The sequence below is a fragment of the Polypterus senegalus genome, chromosome 1 (assembly GCF_016835505.1).
Source record: "Polypterus senegalus isolate Bchr_013 chromosome 1, ASM1683550v1, whole genome shotgun sequence".
NCBI classification, from domain to species: domain Eukaryota; kingdom Metazoa; phylum Chordata; class Cladistia; order Polypteriformes; family Polypteridae; genus Polypterus; species Polypterus senegalus.
The window spans coordinates 41652938-41673455 of record NC_053154.1 but is presented as its reverse complement, the minus strand read 5'-3'; the positions used below and the strand labels follow the sequence as shown (position 1 = coordinate 41673455).

Sequence of the window (20518 nt, the reverse complement as noted above, 5' to 3'; positions counted from 1 at the left end):
TTCCAGGCCATGAGACCACCCAGCCCCTTCTAGGCATTCTACTTAACATAAATGACCTCAATCAGTCCTCATTGTATTCAGGGTTCTCGTGGAAGGACTTGATGGTCATGTGGACGTCTGGCCTTTAATCTGTCAATGTAGGGACATCACGGTGGTTTGATTAGGTGGTGGAAAAAGAACAGAACAGAGATTAGGGGTTAGTACAGATTTTGGAGCCACCATGAATAGTAACGATAATTAATTGAATATGCATAAGGATTAAGTTAAAGTGAAGTTATGAAAAGGCCATGTTAAAATAATGTGTTTTCAGCAGTTTTTTAAAGTGCTCTACTGTATTAGCCTGGAGAATTCCTATTGGCAGGCTATTCCAGATTTTAGGTGCATAACAGCAGAAGGCCGCCTCACCACTTCTTTTAAGTTTAGCTTTTGGAATTATAAGGAGACACTCATTTGAAGATCTAAGGTTACGATTTGGAATATAAGGTGTCAGACATTCCGATATATAAGATGGAGCGAGATTATTTAAGGCTTTATAAACCATAAGCAGAATTTTAAAGTCAATTCTGAATGACACAGGTAACCAGTGTAGTGACATCAAAACTGGAGAAATGTCCTCAGATTTTCTTTTCCTAGTTAGGATTCTAGCAGCTGCATTCTGTACTTGTTGCAAACGATTTATGTCTTTTTTAGGTAGTCCTGAGATGCGTGCGTTACAGTAACATGCAACATGGTCAGTGAAGGAGAGCTGGTCATTGATCACCACAACTGGACTTAGTGATAATGAGCCGAGCTAAACAGAGATGAGGAGATGAATAAGCAGATGAGCAGGGATGACAAGAAGGTCCATCCTTGCCAGGCTGAGCTTGAGTGGCTTCATGTTGGTTGCAATATCAGTGAGACATAAATGCAAAGGTTCTAGTAGATTCTGTTTGGTCCTCTGAAGGGAATTACAGGTTCAGCTATATATCATCAGCATGGCACTGATTAGAGAAACTGTCAAACAGGATGATAAGGCCTAGGGTGAGGAGGTATAGAGAGAAGAGAAGAGGGACCAACACTGATCCTTGGGGTACCCTTGTCCTTGCCTGGTGCACCCTTGACACAAATGGTAGGATCTGTCCAAGAAATAGGATTCAGTTTACCTGAGGGTACTACAAATAATGCCAATGTCAGAGAGGGTGGCAAGGCGGATTTGGTGGTTGAACATTTGGAAGGCAGAGGAGAGATCTAGCCTGATGACGACAGATGAGAAGTTGGTAGCTCTAGCCGGCCACAACATGTCTTCAAAAATAAATGGAGCCGGCTCGGTGGAATGGCCCCTTTAAAAGCCTAACTGATCATCATTCCCATTCTAATTATTACTGATTATAATTATTTTCCAAGGCAGGGTTGATCTGACTGCGGTGGGTTGGCACCCTGCTCAGGATTGGTTCCTGCCTTGTGCCCTGTGTTGGCTGGGATTGGCTCCACAGACCCCCGTGACCCTGTGTTCGGATTCAGCGGGTTAGACAATGGATGGATGGAAGGGTTGATCTGAGTATTATGTTTTATGCTGCATGCATCAGCTCTAACCCACTGTAACCTTGAGTTAAATTAAATGGGTTTGATAATGGATGGACATGATACTGAATTTCAAAAATGAATTTGAAGTATTTATCAATTTTTTCAGCATTGAAGCCAGAAATTGCAAAGTGGGTGGGCCATGAAAGCAAGCAGTAAGCCCAGTCTGGGTCAAAGTTTGCTATAATCTACCCCAAAGGCATCAGGCCCAAAGCAGAAACCAGCCCTGGAAGGGATGCCAATACTGTTTTATTCTCCAACTTGCCTAATAAAATTCTGGATCACGGGCAGCACTGGATGCAATGCAGAAAACAACCCTGGACAGGATGCCAGTCCATCACTGAGTCCACTCAAGCACACCCCCACACAATGGCTGATTTAGAATTGACCATCAAGTTAGTGTATGTGTCTTTGGTATGAAAATTGGAGCACTCAGGTGTGTGGGGTTTGAACTGTGAATAATGAAACTGCAAAGTGGTTGTGCAGGACTTCCTAAAATGCTTACATTTAAATAAAAGTAGTACCAGCCAAAAAAAGAACAAGGTAGTGCTGTGAGTATGTGGACGTTAGTTTGACTCCCAGGTGGTATGCCCTATGTGTGGGAATGGTACATTCTCCTCTTGTTCATGCCATTACTACCCAAGACTGTTGGGCACGTCTCTGATCAACCAGGTTAGCAAGCTGGTACACCTGAGTTCTGTCAAGGACGGTCTGGCTCGTGAAACTCGGCATGTGGTTCACAAAAACATAACATTGAATATTGCCGAACTGAGTGTAAGTCTTAAAATAAACCGAGGGATATGTATGATCGCAAATTCTAAGGTGTTAACCGATTTCCGCATTACTCCTCTCTGCCCGGTAATAATCAAAAAGGATGCAAAAACATGAAATATCAACAGAAAGTCAGGAAGATGAAGGTGCCTAAATAATCGCCACTGTTTTTTTTTATCAGCATGTAGTTCTAATGCCGACAAGCTAAGGTAAAAGTAAGCATCCCACACTGAGTATAAAAGTACTGGATTCTGTTCAAATATTTTAAGATGGTTGTACGTTTCAGTTTGTTGCCCCAGTTTCGCATGACATATAAAGTTGTAAACGTATTCCTTCATGTTTCCTCGTTAACCGATGTAATGTTCAAGACTCCTGTGGCCCACGTGGTTAAGCTTGCGCTGAAGGTTATGGTTTTATCTTTACAAGGTTATTTTGGCAATGCATTCTGGTACTAATAGTTCTTATTTTCATTTGCGTCTGATTTGGTAGACAATATAGTATCGTTTTAAAGACTTCATTTCCCATAATGCAAAGCAATTTTTTTTCTCTCTCTCTCTCCATTTACGTGCCGAAGTCTCGCCGCGCTTTGAGAGTAGCGGGTGGATTCTTGGACGTCTCCGCTGCCGGTACCGTACTGGGTTGGGCATCACATTGTGAAAGTTGGCGAGAGGATTTGTTGTCGTACAGTATAATCCTGTTTTGAATCAACTGTTGAGAGAGCAGTTTAATAGGGTATGTAATCAATTGCCAATATTTGTTAATAGAAAAATGTTTAATATTTCAAGAATATGGTTTTTACAAAGATGTGCTTTTGCTATGATATTTTATTTAAGGCTTGATTTGGCTACAAAGATATAACGTAATGTAATGGTTTAGTATTAATAAAGTTAAAAAATGCACATTCCGTGTACTGTTAAATAAAAAGATGAATACTTAACTGCTGTTAATATTATTGATTCATCCAAATGTTCCAATAAGGAAATTGAAAACACGATCTTCGCTGAAGTTGTTATTGGTTGAAACACTGCTAGAAAAAAAACCTCGAGAAGTTTAGAAAGCTTCGCACAAAACTAATATGGGGAGACATCCTGCACTTCAATGTTCCAACAGTTTTTTTTCTTGCATGTGATGCCAGTTTACTCCCTCGGTCTAAGCCGCAGTCAGTGACAGACAAGTTCTACGGGTCAGGTGGCTTGTGGCCTTTTAGTCAAGCATTCCGTGTTGCTGCCAAACACATTTTACTGTTGTCTTTGGTTTGTAGTTACAGGACAGAATGCCCCGAATTGAGAACGATATCAAGCTGGACTTCAAGGATGTCCTCCTTCGCCCTAAAAGGAGCACCCTCAAGTCTCGAAGTGAGGTAAGTTGGGATGTGATCGATCCATTGTGTTCTGTTGGAACAATGCAGTTTATTTTTAGGTGCCAAATGCAACAGGAAATTCCCACATACATGTCCTGTCAGGTGCACTTTTTAGAAAGTTAAAATCATTTTTGTCAATTAGAGCACATAGTTGTTGTAAATGCATCAATTTTCTAGAAAATGGTATGTGCAGCAACGCTTGTGGCATTTAAAATACAGCATAAGCACAGAACCCAATTAAAAAGCGTATTGCTTACTCTATTGTTACTCTATTGTTACATTGCATTTACCTCTTATAGGAAGCCAGAAAGCAGTCATGTCCCTGCACAATGAACATGTGAACGGAAAGAAAAATGGGTTATCACTGTTGAATAAACTACAGTCTGTAGACTACTGTACTGTTATGGCAGTAATTATACTATTATGTACAGCAGTATTCTCTACCTTGCAATCTCTTCTTAATTATAATTACTTTTTAGAAATTCTTGTGCTTCTGAAGATATTGTTTTCAAGAAGGATGCCTGACATCAAAGGAAACAGTAATTTCTAAATGGCAAAGTTTAAAATTTATTGTGTTAATAATCTTCTTATATTATGGAAGTAACAATTGAAAGATTACTGATGTTTGTTTTAAATTGGGGTGGCACGGTGGCGCAGTGGTAGCGCTGCTGCCTCGCAGTTTGGAGATCCGGATTCACTTCCCGGGTCCTCCCTGCGTGGAGTTTGTGTGTTCTCCCCGTGCCTGCGTGGCTTTCCTCCCTCAATCCGAAGACATGCAGGTTAGGTGGATTGGCGATTCTTAATTGGCCCTAGTGTGTGCTTGGTGTGTTTGTGTGTGTCCTGTGGTGGGCTGGCACCCTGCCCAGGATTGGTTCCTGCCTTGTGCTCTGTGTTGGCTCCAGCAGACCCCTGTGTTCGGATTCAGCGGGTTGGACAATGGCTGGATGGATGATTTAAATTGTTTGTCAGAATGTGTGTGTGTGTCTATGCACTGTATGTCTTCTTTCTCTTCTTCTGTGCCCTATGTAAAGCACTTCTAGTGTCATCAAAAGTGTTAATATTAATGCACCATCCTCTTCTTTTTCAATAATTACGGCGTCAGAGAGCAGTGATTAGCACATGCAAGTGCACTCCGTACACATGGCAAAAAATTACCCTATTTAAACAGTTAGTGTCCAATTAATGTTGGTGCATTGGTTAGCACTGGTGCCTCATAGCTGAAGAGTGCAAATTTTATATCCCGATGAGTGTGGAGTTTGTATATTCTCAATAAAACTGAACTGCCTAATATGGCTTCTTCCTTAAATAAACTCTTAATAAATTGGAAACAATGATATGTAAAAAAAAGTGTTTATATATATATATATATATATTGTAAGTCAAGAGATACAAAAGTATTCGTTTTCATCAGCAGGAAAAACTGGTTTAATTTTTCAACATAATTTCTGTGCATACTAATTGTAATTGTGATAGTTGTGAATTTGAATAATAGGCAACAGAAAGTAAAATACAAAATGCAAATACTACAAGGAAACCCCAAACAAACATATTTTGTGAAATCTTCCTGCGCACCTAGATAGAGAGGTTATCTGAAAGCAAGGGTCAGAATGTCAGGGTAAATCAAATGCCTTCATGAATAAATCAAGTTGTTTTGATGATTTGAATCTGCTGATCTAATTTATATTCAAAATGTCTTTATTTGGGAAAATAAAAAACAAGAAAGGTACAGGAATTAAGTAAACGTATTGCACATATCATTCAAAAGCAAATATGTGTACTGTATAGAAAATGTATACTGTATATACTATACTGTTAAAAAACAAGATTGATAATAAAAATAAATATTAAATGAGCTATTCTTCCCAAACCCTTTGGTTTCACTCTGAACTTTAATAAAGCCTTTCAAAACTTTCATGAACATGAAGAAAAATTCTACAAAGAAAAAAGCAAAGAAACCAATCTCCATTGACTGAATATTGCCTTTACAAGGAGTATCAAACCAAGCCCAACAACACATCCTAATAAAGAAAGCTTTTATACTTATTACACTATTGATTTTCAAAATCCTGTTTTTATAGAAGTCAATGTTGATGGACAATTTATTAAAGACTAGCAAAATACCCGCGCTTCGCAGCGGCGAAGAACTGCATTAAAATTTTTATTAAGAAGAAAATTAAACCTTTTTAAACTGAGGGAAAATATGCCAATAATTATTTGTTAAGGATCTCTTTGTATACCATGTTGTCAGTTCGTCCCTCCGGTTGTAACATGACCAAGCTGTGCGCTGAGCTTACTCTTGACCATGCAACATACAGTTGGCCATGTGAACAGTAATCTTGTTTCAAATCTCACAGTTTGGATTGCTGCTGTTATAATCGGTTTGAGTTTCATGGTTTGTTTCAATTACGACAGTATTTGTAGGACTTGTGTTGAAGAGACACTCGGCATCTGTCAAGCATTGTAAGCTTATAACCGGTTTCATCGATAAAATCACATCCAGCTTTTGAGAGTTTAAACATTCATAAACATTAAAGTGTCCACTACTGAAATCGTCACCTGTGAATCTAAGATGTTTAAGAGGCATTGGCGGTTGTCGAAAGGTGTAAAATATTTGGCCATTTCGGTAGACTTGAAAGCGACAACCGAACAATTCAGCGGCAGCCATCAACTCACATGCAGAACCATAGGTGAAGGGCTTAAGCATTTCATTCTTATAGTGCTCCTGTGTAGTATACTTATCTCCTGTACCATCATCAGTCCACACCTTGAACCTGGCCCAGTCATTCAATACATATGACACAATGTTCCTCCGGATATCAAGAGTGAGCCTGATATAGCCGTGCAATATGTAACAAAGAGAATGGAAAAGGTAGGTGCTATCTCCGGGCATGGAAACCACTCAGTAAGTGACAGTTCTTTGATCGATAGTGATCATCTCAATAGACATGGTAATGGGGGTTGGAATGATAAAGGAAATGAGCACCTGAAAAATGTAAAGTAAGTGTAAAATACCTATACAATAACTATAATTGTAATAAACAAACAATAAAACAGCAGATAAGCCGTGGATTAAACAAAAAGGCTGTAGTTATCACGTGAATCCCGTAGCGAAGCAAGGAAGGGAATGTAGAGACCGGAGCGACGGACAGTCTTATATAGGCAGGCAGCCAACAACGTGGGAGGCATTGGGATGTGGGACCCAATGCCACCTCACACGGTGACTGAGGTGCAGGCTATGGACGTATATATGTACGTAAGTAGGATTCAGTTAGCGTTGGGAACCCGTGTACCAAATTTCTTGAAGATGGGCCCATAAGTAACAAAGACTGTTGAAAAGTTCAATATGGTGGCCGACAGTGGCATCATACCACCGAAATAAGTACGTACATTGGTTTCGGTTAGCTCAGGGAAGCCACCTACCAAATTTCGTGAAATTGGGGCCGTAAATAAGAAGGTTCAACATGGCGGACGTTGTTGACCGTTACGCGTAGAATTTCAAAATGAAACCTGCTTAATTTTTGTAAGTAAGCTGTAAGGAATGAGCCTGCCAAATTTCAGCCTTCTACCTACATGGGAAGTTGGAGAATTAGTGACATTGGAAAGTTCAATATGGTGGCCGACAGTGGTGTCACACCAACGAAATAAGTACGGACATTGGTTTCCGTTAATAGTTCAATATGGCGGCCGCGGTGGCATCATACCACCGAAATAAGTACCAAATTTCAGCCTTCTACCTACACGGGAAGTTGGAGAATTAGTGACCTTGGAAAGTTCAATATGGCGGCTGACAGTGGCGTCATACCACCAAAATAAGTATGTACATTGGTTTCGGTTAGCGCAGGGAAGCCGCCTACCAAATTTCGTGAAGATGGTGCCATGAATAAGAAAGTTCAATATGGTGGACGTTGTTGACCATTATAACCATTATGTGTAGAATTTCGAAATGAAACCTGCTTAACTTTTGTAAGTAAGCTGTAAGGAATGGGCCTGCCAAATTTCAGCTTTCTACCTACACGGGAAGTTTGAAAATTGGTGACGTTGGAAAGTTCAATATGGCGGCCGACAGTGGCGTCATACCATCGAAATAAGTATGTACATTGGTTTCGGTTAGCGCAGGGAAGCCACCTACCAAATTTCGTGAAGATGGGGCCATAAATAAGAAAGTTCAACATGGCGGACGTTGTCGACCGTTATCGACCGTTATGACTGTTACATGTAGAATTTCGAAATGAAACCTGCTTAACTTTTGTAAGTAAGCTGTAAGGAATAAGCTTGCTAAATTTCAGCCTTCTACCTACACGGGAAGTTGGAGAATTAGTGATGAGTGAGTGAGTGAGTGAGTGAGGGCTTTGCCTTTTATTAGTATAGATGTCTCCTAATGAATATGCCTCATTATTTGTATCAAATAAATGCCTTGCATTCCATTGCCTTCGGACTATGAAGATATAGAGCATTTCAACATATATGGATCATAATATCTAAAAATGATGCTTATTGTTAGTTACTTCTCATTTTCTCCTACTTTTAAAAAAAAAAAAAAAAACTCTTGTCGTGCTCCCTTTCCTACATGCCCTAAGCATGTGCTTGTTTGGCTTAATGGTTAAGTCAGGAATTGGTTTATTATCATTATCATAAGTGTTTGAAGTAGAACAAGTAACTTTACTTTGTTTTATTTTTATTTTTTATTTTTATTCGTAAAGCACAATTTTAAAACACCATAAGTGTAAATCAATGTGCTGTACAATAAAATAAAAAAAAAAATCAATAATAAATCAGTAAAACAAAGTACAAAAATTACATAAATACTAAAACAAATAAGTTAAAAGAACCGATTAGCAGATAAACAATTTACAGAAAAACATGGATATGAAAAAATGAATACATTATTAATAAAAATTGATACCAGAGTTACTCATATACAGTTAAAAGCAATTGAAAACAAGTGTGTTTTAAGTCTTGATTTAAACATTTGAGTTGAAGAAGCTGACCTGATTTCAGTTGGCAGAGCATTCCATAACTTGGGTGATAGAACTGCAAAGGCGCGATCACCCCTTGTCTTCATTTTAGACTTTGGCACAACCAACAATTGCTGTTGAGAGGAACGTAAAGAGCGGACTGGTGTATATAGAACCAGCAACTCGACCTGATAGGATGGGTCAACACCATTTAACGACTTATAAACCAAAAGTAAAATTTTAAAATTCATCCTAAATTCAACTGGGAGCCAATGAAGTGGGGCCAGAATTGGAGTAATGGACAGAACTTTCTGAGACCCAGTAAGAAAACGAGCAGCAGCATTCTGAACCAACTGCAGCCGAGAAAGAGGAGATTTACTGATTCCAGAATAAAGTGAATTACAATAATCGAGGCACGATATAATAAAAGCATGGCATACCTTTTTTCAAATCGGAGTGCCCCAGAAACGGTTTGACTCTAGTAAGCAGTCTAAGTTGAAAAAAGCAGCTCTTAACAATGAATGAATCTGTTTATTAAAATAAAGATCGGAATCAAGGATAACCCCAAGATTTTTGACGTGGGGTTTGCAAAACCCAGCGAATGAGCTGAGCTGATACCCTGACAGTTGAAAAATGTTAAATGTAAATTTTGCACAAACATTAAGATGGTTTTTCTACACGCAGGAAAAAAAGACACAGGGAATTAGGTATGAGACAGTTTGCTAGACAGTAGGATTTTTGAGACCTTTCAAAACTTGACTTGATGTTATTTTGGAGGAATTAAGTGGATAGGACCAGTGAGCTTTATTATTCTAATGTACAAACACACACACAGGTACTCATACATGTATAGTTATCTAAATAAATTTTCATATATTTACATATATCTACATTGACAAATACCCATACTTACATAATGCGTCAAAATCTAAAGATTTCTTATCTGTCCCACTTCTTCCTGTCCATCCACATAGACTGAATACCTCAAGGGTGATGCGATATTAAACCCTTGAGTTTCCTTGCACACTCTTTCCAAAAGTACAAAAACAATGAGGATGCTTTATTTATACGTGAGGCAGATTGTTCAAGTAGAATTATACTTTAAAAAGGTAGTTTCAAAAGCTTTGAGGTTTTCCATCTTGATGCAAGTATCTATTTAATAGCAACGGTGTCCAGAGAGAAAGGAGTAAAGTGAGGACAGAATTTTTTTTTTTTTGATGTGGTGACTTAGGAATCATGAGAATATATGCAACGTGAGACAACAAAGAACTGTTTAATAAATACTATATGCTTTAAGTAACTAGCATAGTTGGAAATATAAACAGGAGGAAAATGGTGCTTGATAAGATAAAAATAAATTCTGGAATGAATGCAGACCAGACACGTTAAACGTGTCACCTATGTCTGTATTCCTTGTTTAGTCTATGTAGGACATTTACATGGGACTTTACCAAATAGCAGAGCCTGATTATTAAATATTGGGGTCAGTTTATACCATTTAATGTTAGCATCAAGCCATTTTTCTACTACTCTCCACACAGAAACAAAGTAAGCAACAATAGCCAAATATTCAGTGCTCAGAAAATTAAGGAAACACTTAATCCTCACAGTCCTAACCAAGTAAGTTAAAGCTTCAGAGATATCAGTCTGTCCAGTTAGGAAGCATAATCGATTGTGAATCAACTTCACCTGCTTTGGTGCAAATGGAAGTGACAACAGGTCCACTGGAGAGGCAACAGGAAGACAATCCCCAAAAAGGGAATGGTGGCCACAGATGATTGCTCTCTCCTTATCCTTCCTGACAGATTCTTCTCTTGTTTTGTCCTTATCACTACTTGTTGCATGAAGCGGTACCTGCAGCCAATTCAGGTTACGCAGGTAGTCCAGCTCCTCCAGGATGGCACATCCATATGTGCTGCTGTATAAGAAGCATTGTTGTGTCTCCCAGCACAGCCTGCATAACATACAGGAAATACCAGGAGAAGGGCCTTTACACAAGGAGAGCTGGACAGGACAGTAGAAGGGCGTCAACCCAGCAGCAGAACTGATATCTGCGTGAGGAGGAACAGGAAGATCACTGCCACAGCCCTACAAAATGACCTCCAACTGGCTACTGGTTTCCATGTTTCTGACCAAACTCTGAAACAGACTCATTGGGGTGGCATGAGGGCCCGATGTCCTCTAGTGGGACCTGCGCTCATAGCCCATCACCATGCAGCTCTATTGGCATTTGTCAGAGAGCACCACAATTGGAAGCTCCCCCATTGGCACAACTTTATCTTCAGAGATGTGAGCAGGTTTACACTGAGCACATGTAACATACATAAAAGAGTCTGGAGATGCAGTGGTGAACAGCATGACTGGTTTGGTAGTGGGTCAGTGATGGCCCGGGGAGGCACTTCCTTTTTGATTCTCACAGACCTCTGTGTAGTAGGCAATGGTACCTTGACTGCTGTTAGGTACCAGGATGAAATCATCAGAGCCATCAATGGCTATTACATCTTTAAATTAATTATTTGTAATTTTTTATCTACATATAGCTCCAAATCCCCACTTTCAGCACCATTTTTCTGGTATTTGGTGTTTATTTTATGAAGAAGACAACTGAGGACCTGTAAGGCATTTGTTTGTCATACTGCACAGTCTGATGTTATTATCTTTTTGTGCATTTGCCCGTCAGGGCTTTCCCCTTCTGTTTCTATTCTGTTTAGATCCATTTCACCCTCCTTTCTCATGACAGTTTCTGGGCAGTCTTTCACATGCAACAAAGTTAATTCTGCAAAACAAAATAAATGAAAAAAATAAACATGTTTCTTGAGATAACGAGTTCACTTTAGCTACTGTATTTTTGAACCCAGAAATTAATTTTAGGAATGCCAATAACATAAGTGAACAGAATGACATTTTTCAGTGGTGCTAATGCAGTTAAGAAGGTTTCTGTAATAACCGATTAGCATGTAAACTTGAATAATTAATGATAAATTAAGGGAGTTTACCATTAGGAAACTGAAGGAATTGCTGCTGAAAATGGGGCTTTGTACCTATGTGTGAATAATAAAATAAAATCAGCTATTTCAAGCTGTAAAAGCTATTCACACTAGTAATGCCCTGGCTATTGTTTTAATATAATTAATTGTATGTTGATGTAAAAGGTAACAATTTCTTTTGACCAGTGTTGTATATTGGCTTAAATTACAAATAGAGAAGTTGGTGGTACCATAAATTTAGGAGTCGAAGTCAAAGGTTTTGTGTACTGTCTCCACAGCCCTGTCTAGCATGACTAAACCTATGGTCAGATATTAAGAGTTGTCTCACTACAGTGCAGTTCTGTAGTACAATTCTTAACTTAGCAAAGTAAGGGAACTGGTCCAGATACTTGTTAAATGGGTGAGAATGAATCTCTGATGGTGTGAATCTCTGATGCTGTATTGCTCTCTGTCATTCAAAATTCAGTGATAGTCGAATATTTGTTTTTGCTGTGTTTAGTAGCCATGAAGACTTGGTTTTGACCAAACATACAGTATATGCATTTTAAACAGCAAATGATAGAAACATGTGATTCACATATTTTAGCATGCACAAGCTCCTTTTTGTCCACTTATAAAATCTGAACCATAGAATACCCTTTTCAGGTTTAGACTAAAAAAAAAAAAACCTCATGTGCTTATCTAGTTTACCATTATAGTTATGGCCACAGCATTTTGTTGTCTGACATTTCTCATAGGCCTTTAGTACACAATATAATTTTCTAGGTTCTTTATGGTTTTGTTTGATTTATTTTCTCTATATACTGCCTGATAAGTTATTAGGTGATCTGAGTAGTGGTCTTCTCCAGAATCTTGAGAACAACACTGTATTGATATAAATTTTCATAGCATTTTATACATTGTAAACATTTAAAAAAATGACTTTGCAATCAAAGCAGGAAAACACAAAAGATATCAAAGCACTGTAATGCACTGAATATGTATAAAATATCATGTTAAATCTTATGATACAGTAAAATTACAGTATATGCAAAGCACATACATAAAAGCCACAAAATATTTACAACATATATGTCAATTGTTTCAATGCACCTCAATAGCTACTCAAGAAAATGATTAGTCACAGTAACAAAACACTGAGAAAGGACTCGCTTCAGTCAGTCAGTCAGTCATCCAACCCACTATATCCTAACACAGGGTCACGGGGGTCTGCTGGAGCCAATCCCAGCCAACACAGGGTGCAAGGCAGGAACAAATCCTGGGCGGGGCACCAACCCACCGCAGGACACACACACACCCACACACCAAGCACACACTAGGGACAATTTAGGATCTCCAATGCACCTATCTTGCATGTCTTTGGATTGTAGGAGGAAACCAACGCAGACACGCGGAGAACTTGCAGGTTCCACACGGAGGATGTTCTATATAGGATATGAAAACACGGTCCAGGAGCTCTTTGGCATTTCATAAAATATGTGCCTAGCTTTTAGGAATGTGCACACCCTGAGCTGCATTCAGTTTCTTAAAGCTATCTCAGTTCTAACAAAACAGTTCTAGAAAATCAGCCAATCAATTAAAGCACAAGGTGAAGTATTTCTCTTATATTAACTGTTACTGATAGGAATGCCATGTGACATGTGTCTGCACTTCTGTATTGTGTGAAAATTAGGGAGTGCCACAGAGCCCCAAAATCCCAATCACGAACACACAAAACAGTCCCAGGTTCAAATCAAACACACAATTATATATGTTGTCTCTTTTCTGCTTTCTCTCTCTCTCTCTCTCTCTCTCTCTCTCTCTCTCTTTCTCTTATACTCCTTCCAGGCGAGGGTTGCCTGTCCCCACTCCTGGCTCCGACTTTCCCGGACAAGGCAGTGTGGTCTCTTTTTATTCAAGACCCGAGAGTACTTCCAGTGCCAGGGCTTCGCCCATTGGAATCGCCTGCACTTCATACAAAAGTCCTAAAGAATAGGGAGTATAGCTCCCTACAACACGCATAACTCCAGCAGGTTGCACTACGGGACTAGAATTCCTGGCATTTCCTGTGGGTGTCTGGATAGGTACCGAGACCCAGGGATGCTGTCGCCTATTGTATGGAGGAAGACAATAAACACGCTGAATACACTGGTCTCCCCTATCCTTCCACACTAATGGCATCCTGGCCAGGTAAGGATTGCCAACTGAAGTCTGGCTGGGACACTGATCCTTGTGTATCATCCCTCACAATTGGAAACAGACTGCATTCAGTTAAACTACAGATTTTAAACCTATTAAGTGAGATCCCCCTGTAGCAAAGGAAACAAGGCAATGGCTGTCTTCTAAAATTGTTCTGTGTATTTTACTCCTTCAGTATTCAAGAAACTGTAATCCTCTTTTACTTCTATAGAATAAGAAACTAGAGAATAAGCCCAATTAACCATTTGTTTCACTTAGAGAGAGAGTGGTTAGCCTGCACTCTTATTTTCAGTTGGATAGCTTATTTTCAAAGTCAGATTCACAAAGCCAGTTCTGGATGGGAAGAATACCTTTATTTGACACACACATGGAGTCTCTCAGTACATGGAAGGAAATGACTGGCTTAGAGCTGTTGACTGCACATCTTAAATGCACTGTTAAATACAGAAGTATGTGATTAGCTTCTTTTTTTCATGTCATTGCAAGCTACTGATAAACAGGACCATTGGAGTCAAGATTCTATTAAACTACATTATACTGGTTTTCTTACCAATATTTGTCCTTGTGCTAAAGTAGCAACTGGGACTGGGTCACAAATCATGATGCTTTAATTACATTTTTCCTAAGAATGCTAAAGGGAAACGCTAACAATTATCAGGAACAGCAGTCATGCAATATATGATCCAAGAGTGAAAATCACATTCATCAGTAACCAATCAACGTTCGCACTATTTCAGTCCTCCAAAAGCAGAAATGGGGCCAGAATTCAAAGTAAAGCATTCTCTTCTAAATAATTGGTATTGCTGTTTTTTTCCAGGTGGATCTGATGCGTACATTCATATTCCGAAACTCCAAGCAGTCTTACACAGGCATTCCAATCATAGCAGCCAACATGGACACAGTGGGGACCTTTGAGATGGCTTGTGCTCTGCAAAAGGTAATTTATAACTATTCAAAATACTTACCAAATTAAGTGCCATAGAATACACAGCATTTTAATGAGTTCATATACTGCTAAGACTTTCTTTCAATTTCTTGCAGTTTAGTCTCTTCACTGCAATCCACAAGCACTATTCAATAGAGGAGTGGAAACAGTTTGCCAAGTCCAACCCAGATTGTATTGAAGTAAGGTCCCTAATATTTATTTATTGTAGAAAATGATAGGATGTTGGCATAGTGATTAGCACTGTTGTCCCATGGATCCAGTATCATGGGTTGAAATTACCGGTACATGTCAAAATATGTGCTTGCTAAGGTAACTGGCAATTCTAAGTTTGTCCTTTGATTGGTGTGTGTCTGATACTCTGTCTAAGACAGTGCCCTGCCTTGTACCTGATGCTGGTGGGATAGTCTTTGGGTACATTGTAAATCTGGTATTTATTAAGCAAGTCTGAGAATATTCTGTTTTATTTTTAAGAAACCATATTTATTATCGAGTACTTTGTTTATTGTTAATATGTATATATAAAATATCTAACCAATAAGCTCACGTGAGATATGGTGATGTAATGGGTGGTTCTTTTTGTCTTGTAATAGTTATTGGTCAAATCTGATTAGTTTGTATTTGTGTGTAATCTACTGTATACTGTTTGTTCGTCATTTATTTTCATGGATTTGTTCTGGAGACTCCACTTCCTCAGCACATTATAAACATGTCTTGTTAGTTAAAAATGATCAACTTAGTAATGCTTACTTATGTGTATTATTGTTGATCAGTACAACGTACTGGACCCTTCTATAGACAGGAAGGTTTCTTCTTTACTCTTATTGTTTCTAAGGTTTTGTGACATACAACAATCAGTCTTCAACCAGGGTAAGTACAGTGTAAAAGATAAGAATGAGGTGTTGAATATAAGGAAATAGAGGTTATGGTATTTCCATGCCTTTGACAAGATTAAAAATGACTGAATCTCCTAATGAACTTTAAAACTGTACATTTATAGTGCTGAAGTGAAGCAGTTAAAAGTAATTTAACAAAAAGCTAACCATCTTTATTTGTTGGTGTACAGTGTTGGTGGTATTGATATTCTTCACGGTGTTTTGTACACTAGTATACTGATTTGAAGCTGAATGGGACACAACACTGAGGCTATGTGCTTGGTCACTCTGTGCCTGCGCTAGGATTGTATGTAAATACGATGAATCCGTTCCAGACCATATGAAGTTTTTAAGCACAAATATAGTTAATTATACCATTGAATGCACAGCGTAATAGTAAACTAAATGTAAAAACATTGAATAACACTAAGCCTTACGATCCGCTCGCTAAAAACACTTTTTTTTTAATGAGTTTTAAGCACAGGGAAAAAAATCCGTAATTTAATAAACAACCAAGAAAAGTAACATTGCACGGCGTGCCTGTGTGTGTGTGTGTGTGTGTGTGTGTGTTTCTCTCTCGCGGGCCTGCGTGTGTGCGTGTGTCTGTCTCTCGCGTGCGCCTGTGTGTGTGTCTCTCTCTCGCTGGCCTGCGTGTGTGTGTGTGTCTGTCTCTCGCGTGTGTGTGTGTCTCTCTTAAGCGTGCGCCTCTGTGTCTGTGTGTGTGTGTCTCTCTCGCACCTGTGTGTATGTGTCTGTCGCACACGTCCCTCTGTATCTGTGTGTGTGTCTGTCTGTCTCGCGCGCGCCTGTGTGTCTGTCTTTGTGTGTCTGTCTCTCACGTGCCTGTGTGTCTGTCTGTCTCTCACGTGCCTGTGTGTCTGTCTGTCTCTCATGTGCCTGTGTGTGTGTCTGTCTCTCTCTCTCTCTCTCTCTGCACAGGGAATGCACAGGAAGAGACTGAACATGTGCTCGTGTGGCCCCGCGCATGCGCACTTCAGCAGAAGACGCACACAGGGGTTTTATTAAAGAGGATGATTGTGAAGAAGTAACTTTGAGAGAAAAAAAAAACAAACTTCTCCTGTCAATAATTAAGGCCTTCTCTGCTGTGTGCTTCAAACTGTCAGTTTTAATTTGTGCTAATTTTGTGTGATCTTTCATGGTTGCAAGAAGGTTGACCAGTGAAATAATGTTATCAGTATGGACACAGTACTTTTACATTTTTGGCTTATTATTGAGTATTCTAATTGTCAATACAGTCTAGTTTGCATATAGTGTTCACCTTGAGCATTGCTGTTCAAACATGTGAGTTATTCTGTGATAATATGTGGAATGAAAATATTTCTGAATTTGTTTATTTACACAGTTTGACTAATAGTAGGGTGCTCCAGACACAAGTACACTAACACAGTCAAGGGTTCAAGTAAATATTAGTTTATTATGTAAACATATCTTTAACAAGCTCTCGTCCAAAAGCACAAGTACAAACGTAAACATAATTCCAATTACCTTCCTCCACTCTCTACAGGCAAGCCTTGTCCCCTACCTCCCAACTCCGCGAATCGGGCAGACAAGCTTCTTTTTATGCTGTACCCAGGAGTACTTCAGGTGTTACAGCATTGCACGACTAAAGCATTTCTGGGCCAGGCAGAACCAACACCCTCTGACGTTACCTAAGGACCCCAACAGCGCTGCTCTTTTGAACTCCAGGTCCATTCACTTCAAAGTCCAACATGGTGCATGTTTTTTTTCTATGTTTTTGTTGACAGATTGAACATTCAGTAGATTTTTCTTTATCACACCTTTCTCTAAACTCTTGAGTATGGAGTCCATGCAAATCCTATAAGGGAAGCGGTTTCTGGGATTTTGGAACCATGTTGTATGAGACCAACTATCAAGCATAGCCAGAATTGTTTAAATTCCACTTGTAGCCTATTATTAAGTTTGATCAGATGACAACTAAACTTATTCACCAAGTCTGCATGTTGTGTATGCTGTGAATTGCAACTGTGTAATTGGTTGTTTGGAGGAGTAGGCTAACTTGCGATTGAGTCTAATGAAGTGACACATGGTTGTCACCATTACAGTCACTCTGAAGGCACACTAGTAATGGAGATGTAAAGATATAAAGGTATTCGTCATGCCAAATTGCTTATTATTGGACAGTTTTGTTTCCACAATTTTTAAAGGACTGATTTAGATTGTGTCATAAGATCATGTAGTTTGGTTGTTTTATTTTTAGGTTTGTAATCACTTTCGTGTTTGTTGTGAATGGCAACTTTTACTGCACAAGAAGTATAATTACAGACTTGAGAATTACTATGGAATTATCAGAATCGCTTTTATTCTCCAGTTAATGTACAACATACATTATAAACAGTTGCAGAATAAAACAATTCTAAAGTATCATAAAAACAGCCAATTTTCTCACCTCTACCAGACCAGTTAAACTTTTTCTTATCAATCCAAATCAGGCATTAAGACCCTGAAATGTTTGTACTTTAACTTGCTTATCATATTAACACATTAAGTCAAAAGCATTTTAAATACATTACATATGCAATCTGATATTGTAATGCATAATCAAGAAATTGATTTCTTTTCACATTTATGTGTGTTTTTTAAATTCAACTGTATAATATGCACTTTACTCTGTAGTCTGAAGGCATTCTCAAAATATATAGGTAAGTATTTATATTGGCAAAGTAATATAATTGCTCTCAAATCAGATCAAAAAGAGACAACAAAGTTTGCAGCTATGCAGAAATACAGTTCTGCATTTAAGTAATTTTTTTGGTATAAAACTAATTTTCTCTACTCTTTTATTCTTCATTTTTGTGGCTGACTTGCACCAGCATACAACTTCCTAGCTGCATTTTAATAAATACTCTTCTGTGTCCTTTACAGCACGTGGCAGCTAGTTCAGGGACTGGTCAGGGAGACTTTGAGCGGTTATCTGAGATTTTGGAAGCAGTCCCCAACATCCGCTATATATGCCTAGATGTTGCTAATGGCTATTCAGAGCACTTTGTTCAGTATGTGAAGGATGTTCGAGCCAAATTTCCAAGCCACACAATTCTGGTAAGGACTCATGCAGTTTTAAATATATGACAGTGTAACGTGTGCTCTGCTAAACACCCTTAAACTATGTCTCTGTGCCATAGGCTGGTAATGTGGTAACTGGTGAGATGGTTGAAGAGCTGATCCTGTCAGGAGCAGATATTATTAAAGTGGGCATTGGACCTGGTAAGTTTTATGCATAGTTGCCTGTGTGAAAGGTGCTATATAAGTGCCCGACCCGGCACAAAGAGACAGGGGGGCACGTGTAAAAATAAAACAAAGATTTATTGTCTTCACCTGTGAGGCACATCTTCCCCGTGTCCCACAGGCACAGCACAGTCCCACAAAGCAGAAAACAACAACAAAAGGCACACTGTTCTCCTTCCACCACTCCTCCCAAGAAACCTCATCCTCCTCCTCACAAATCTGGCTCCTTGAGTGGTGTCTGCTGGCCCCTTTTATAAGGCACCCGGAAGTACTTCAGGTGGTTGCAGAGTTCCAGCTGCACTTCCAGGTGTGGCGAAAAGACTACCCACAAGGGCTCAGGAGTCCCAGCTGCAGCACCCCCTGGTGGTGCCTGCGGGACCCAACAGGGCTGCACCAAACTCCAATTTCCATGGAGCCCCGCGGGAAACCGAGGCACCGCTCCAACCTAGGGGGGCTGCCATCTAGCATCAAGGGGGAGTTGTTGCATAGTCCATGGCTGCTACCTCTGAATATATAGTGAAGAGGTGTCCCGGCCAGGCATGGACCCCAGCTGTTCGCCACACCTGCTTCAGCATATACAGATCCTTCATTGCTACAGTATATGATAAACCTGTACTACATATTTGTAACGCCACATCTGAACTACAATGTTCAGTTGTGATCTCCACTAGAAATAACAACAATTAAGAGTCCAAAGGAGAGGTGCTAGACTAATTCCAAAGGTGCAAGGTATGAGTTATGAGGAAAGTTAGGATCTGAATAAATTGAGCTTAAGATAACTGCAAGCTGTAACTAAAATAATGTATTTAAAAATAACACAGGGAAATTGGGGGTTAATAGTAAGTTCCACATAAATTGTACAATGTTTTCTATGAGCAAAGAACTGTAGATACTTGTAACAAGATTTTAAGTAGTTGAAAAACCTGGAGATGAATAAATATAGCATTATAGGCCTCTTAAAATCTACATTTAAGGACATTTTGGAACTTACCATTAATATGAAATAAGTGTGTTCTCTGTAAAAATTTTGTTGGTAAATCTTCCTTATTTATTATTGTGTTACTTGTTTGTGTATTTATAAAGGATCAGTCTGTACCACTCGGAAGAAGACAGGTGTCGGTTACCCACAGTTGAGTGCAGTCATTGAATGTGCTGATGCTGCTCATGGGCTGAATGGTCACATCATCTCTGTAAGTTCATATTTAGATTTTAATAGATATGTTGGAACTCTGATAATTTTAAGGAGATTTGAACTGGTTTTTCCTTTTAAAACAGTATAAGCCTTAATTTTTTTCTGATCACATTCAGAGTCTTAGACCTGGCTAGAGTCATAAAGTCATAGACCTGGCTATGTCAAATGAATTATTGTCAACTTTTCAGATTGTTCTCAACCAATTTACCCTATCAGCAAAATCCCAGATCTTTGAAAAGAGGCACAAAAATGTAAGATATTGAAGCGATAAGTTTGATTAATGTAACTTTCAAAGGTGAAAATGATACATAACTGTTTTCAATGGGTTTATCTTGTGAAAAATCTTGTATCGGAATATTGTTGTATATTTTGTAATCCACTTTAATAAAAATGTTAATACAATTACTGGCAGTACAGTGATTATAGAAGATAG

General features: G+C 39.0%; 1 protein-coding gene across 2 annotated transcripts in view; it reads left to right on the top strand.

The window, feature by feature from the left end:
- Nucleotides 1–20518, top strand: part of LOC120525540 (GMP reductase 2) — a 49454-nt gene that overhangs the window by 8279 nt on the left and 20657 nt on the right. The window contains exons 1-7 of one of the 2 annotated variants that reach the window (XM_039747933.1): nt 2884–3063; nt 3593–3691; nt 14629–14748; nt 14853–14936; nt 18534–18707; nt 18791–18872; nt 19977–20083. In XM_039747933.1, the coding sequence (XP_039603867.1) occupies nt 3605–3691; nt 14629–14748; nt 14853–14936; nt 18534–18707; nt 18791–18872; nt 19977–20083 (654 nt within the window). In that variant the 5' untranslated portion in view covers nt 2884–3063; nt 3593–3604. Of the gene's footprint in view, nt 1–2883; nt 3064–3592; nt 3692–14628; nt 14749–14852; nt 14937–18533; nt 18708–18790; nt 18873–19976; nt 20084–20518 lie in introns of those variants that run through there. The other variant, XM_039747925.1, reaches the window with a different exon arrangement.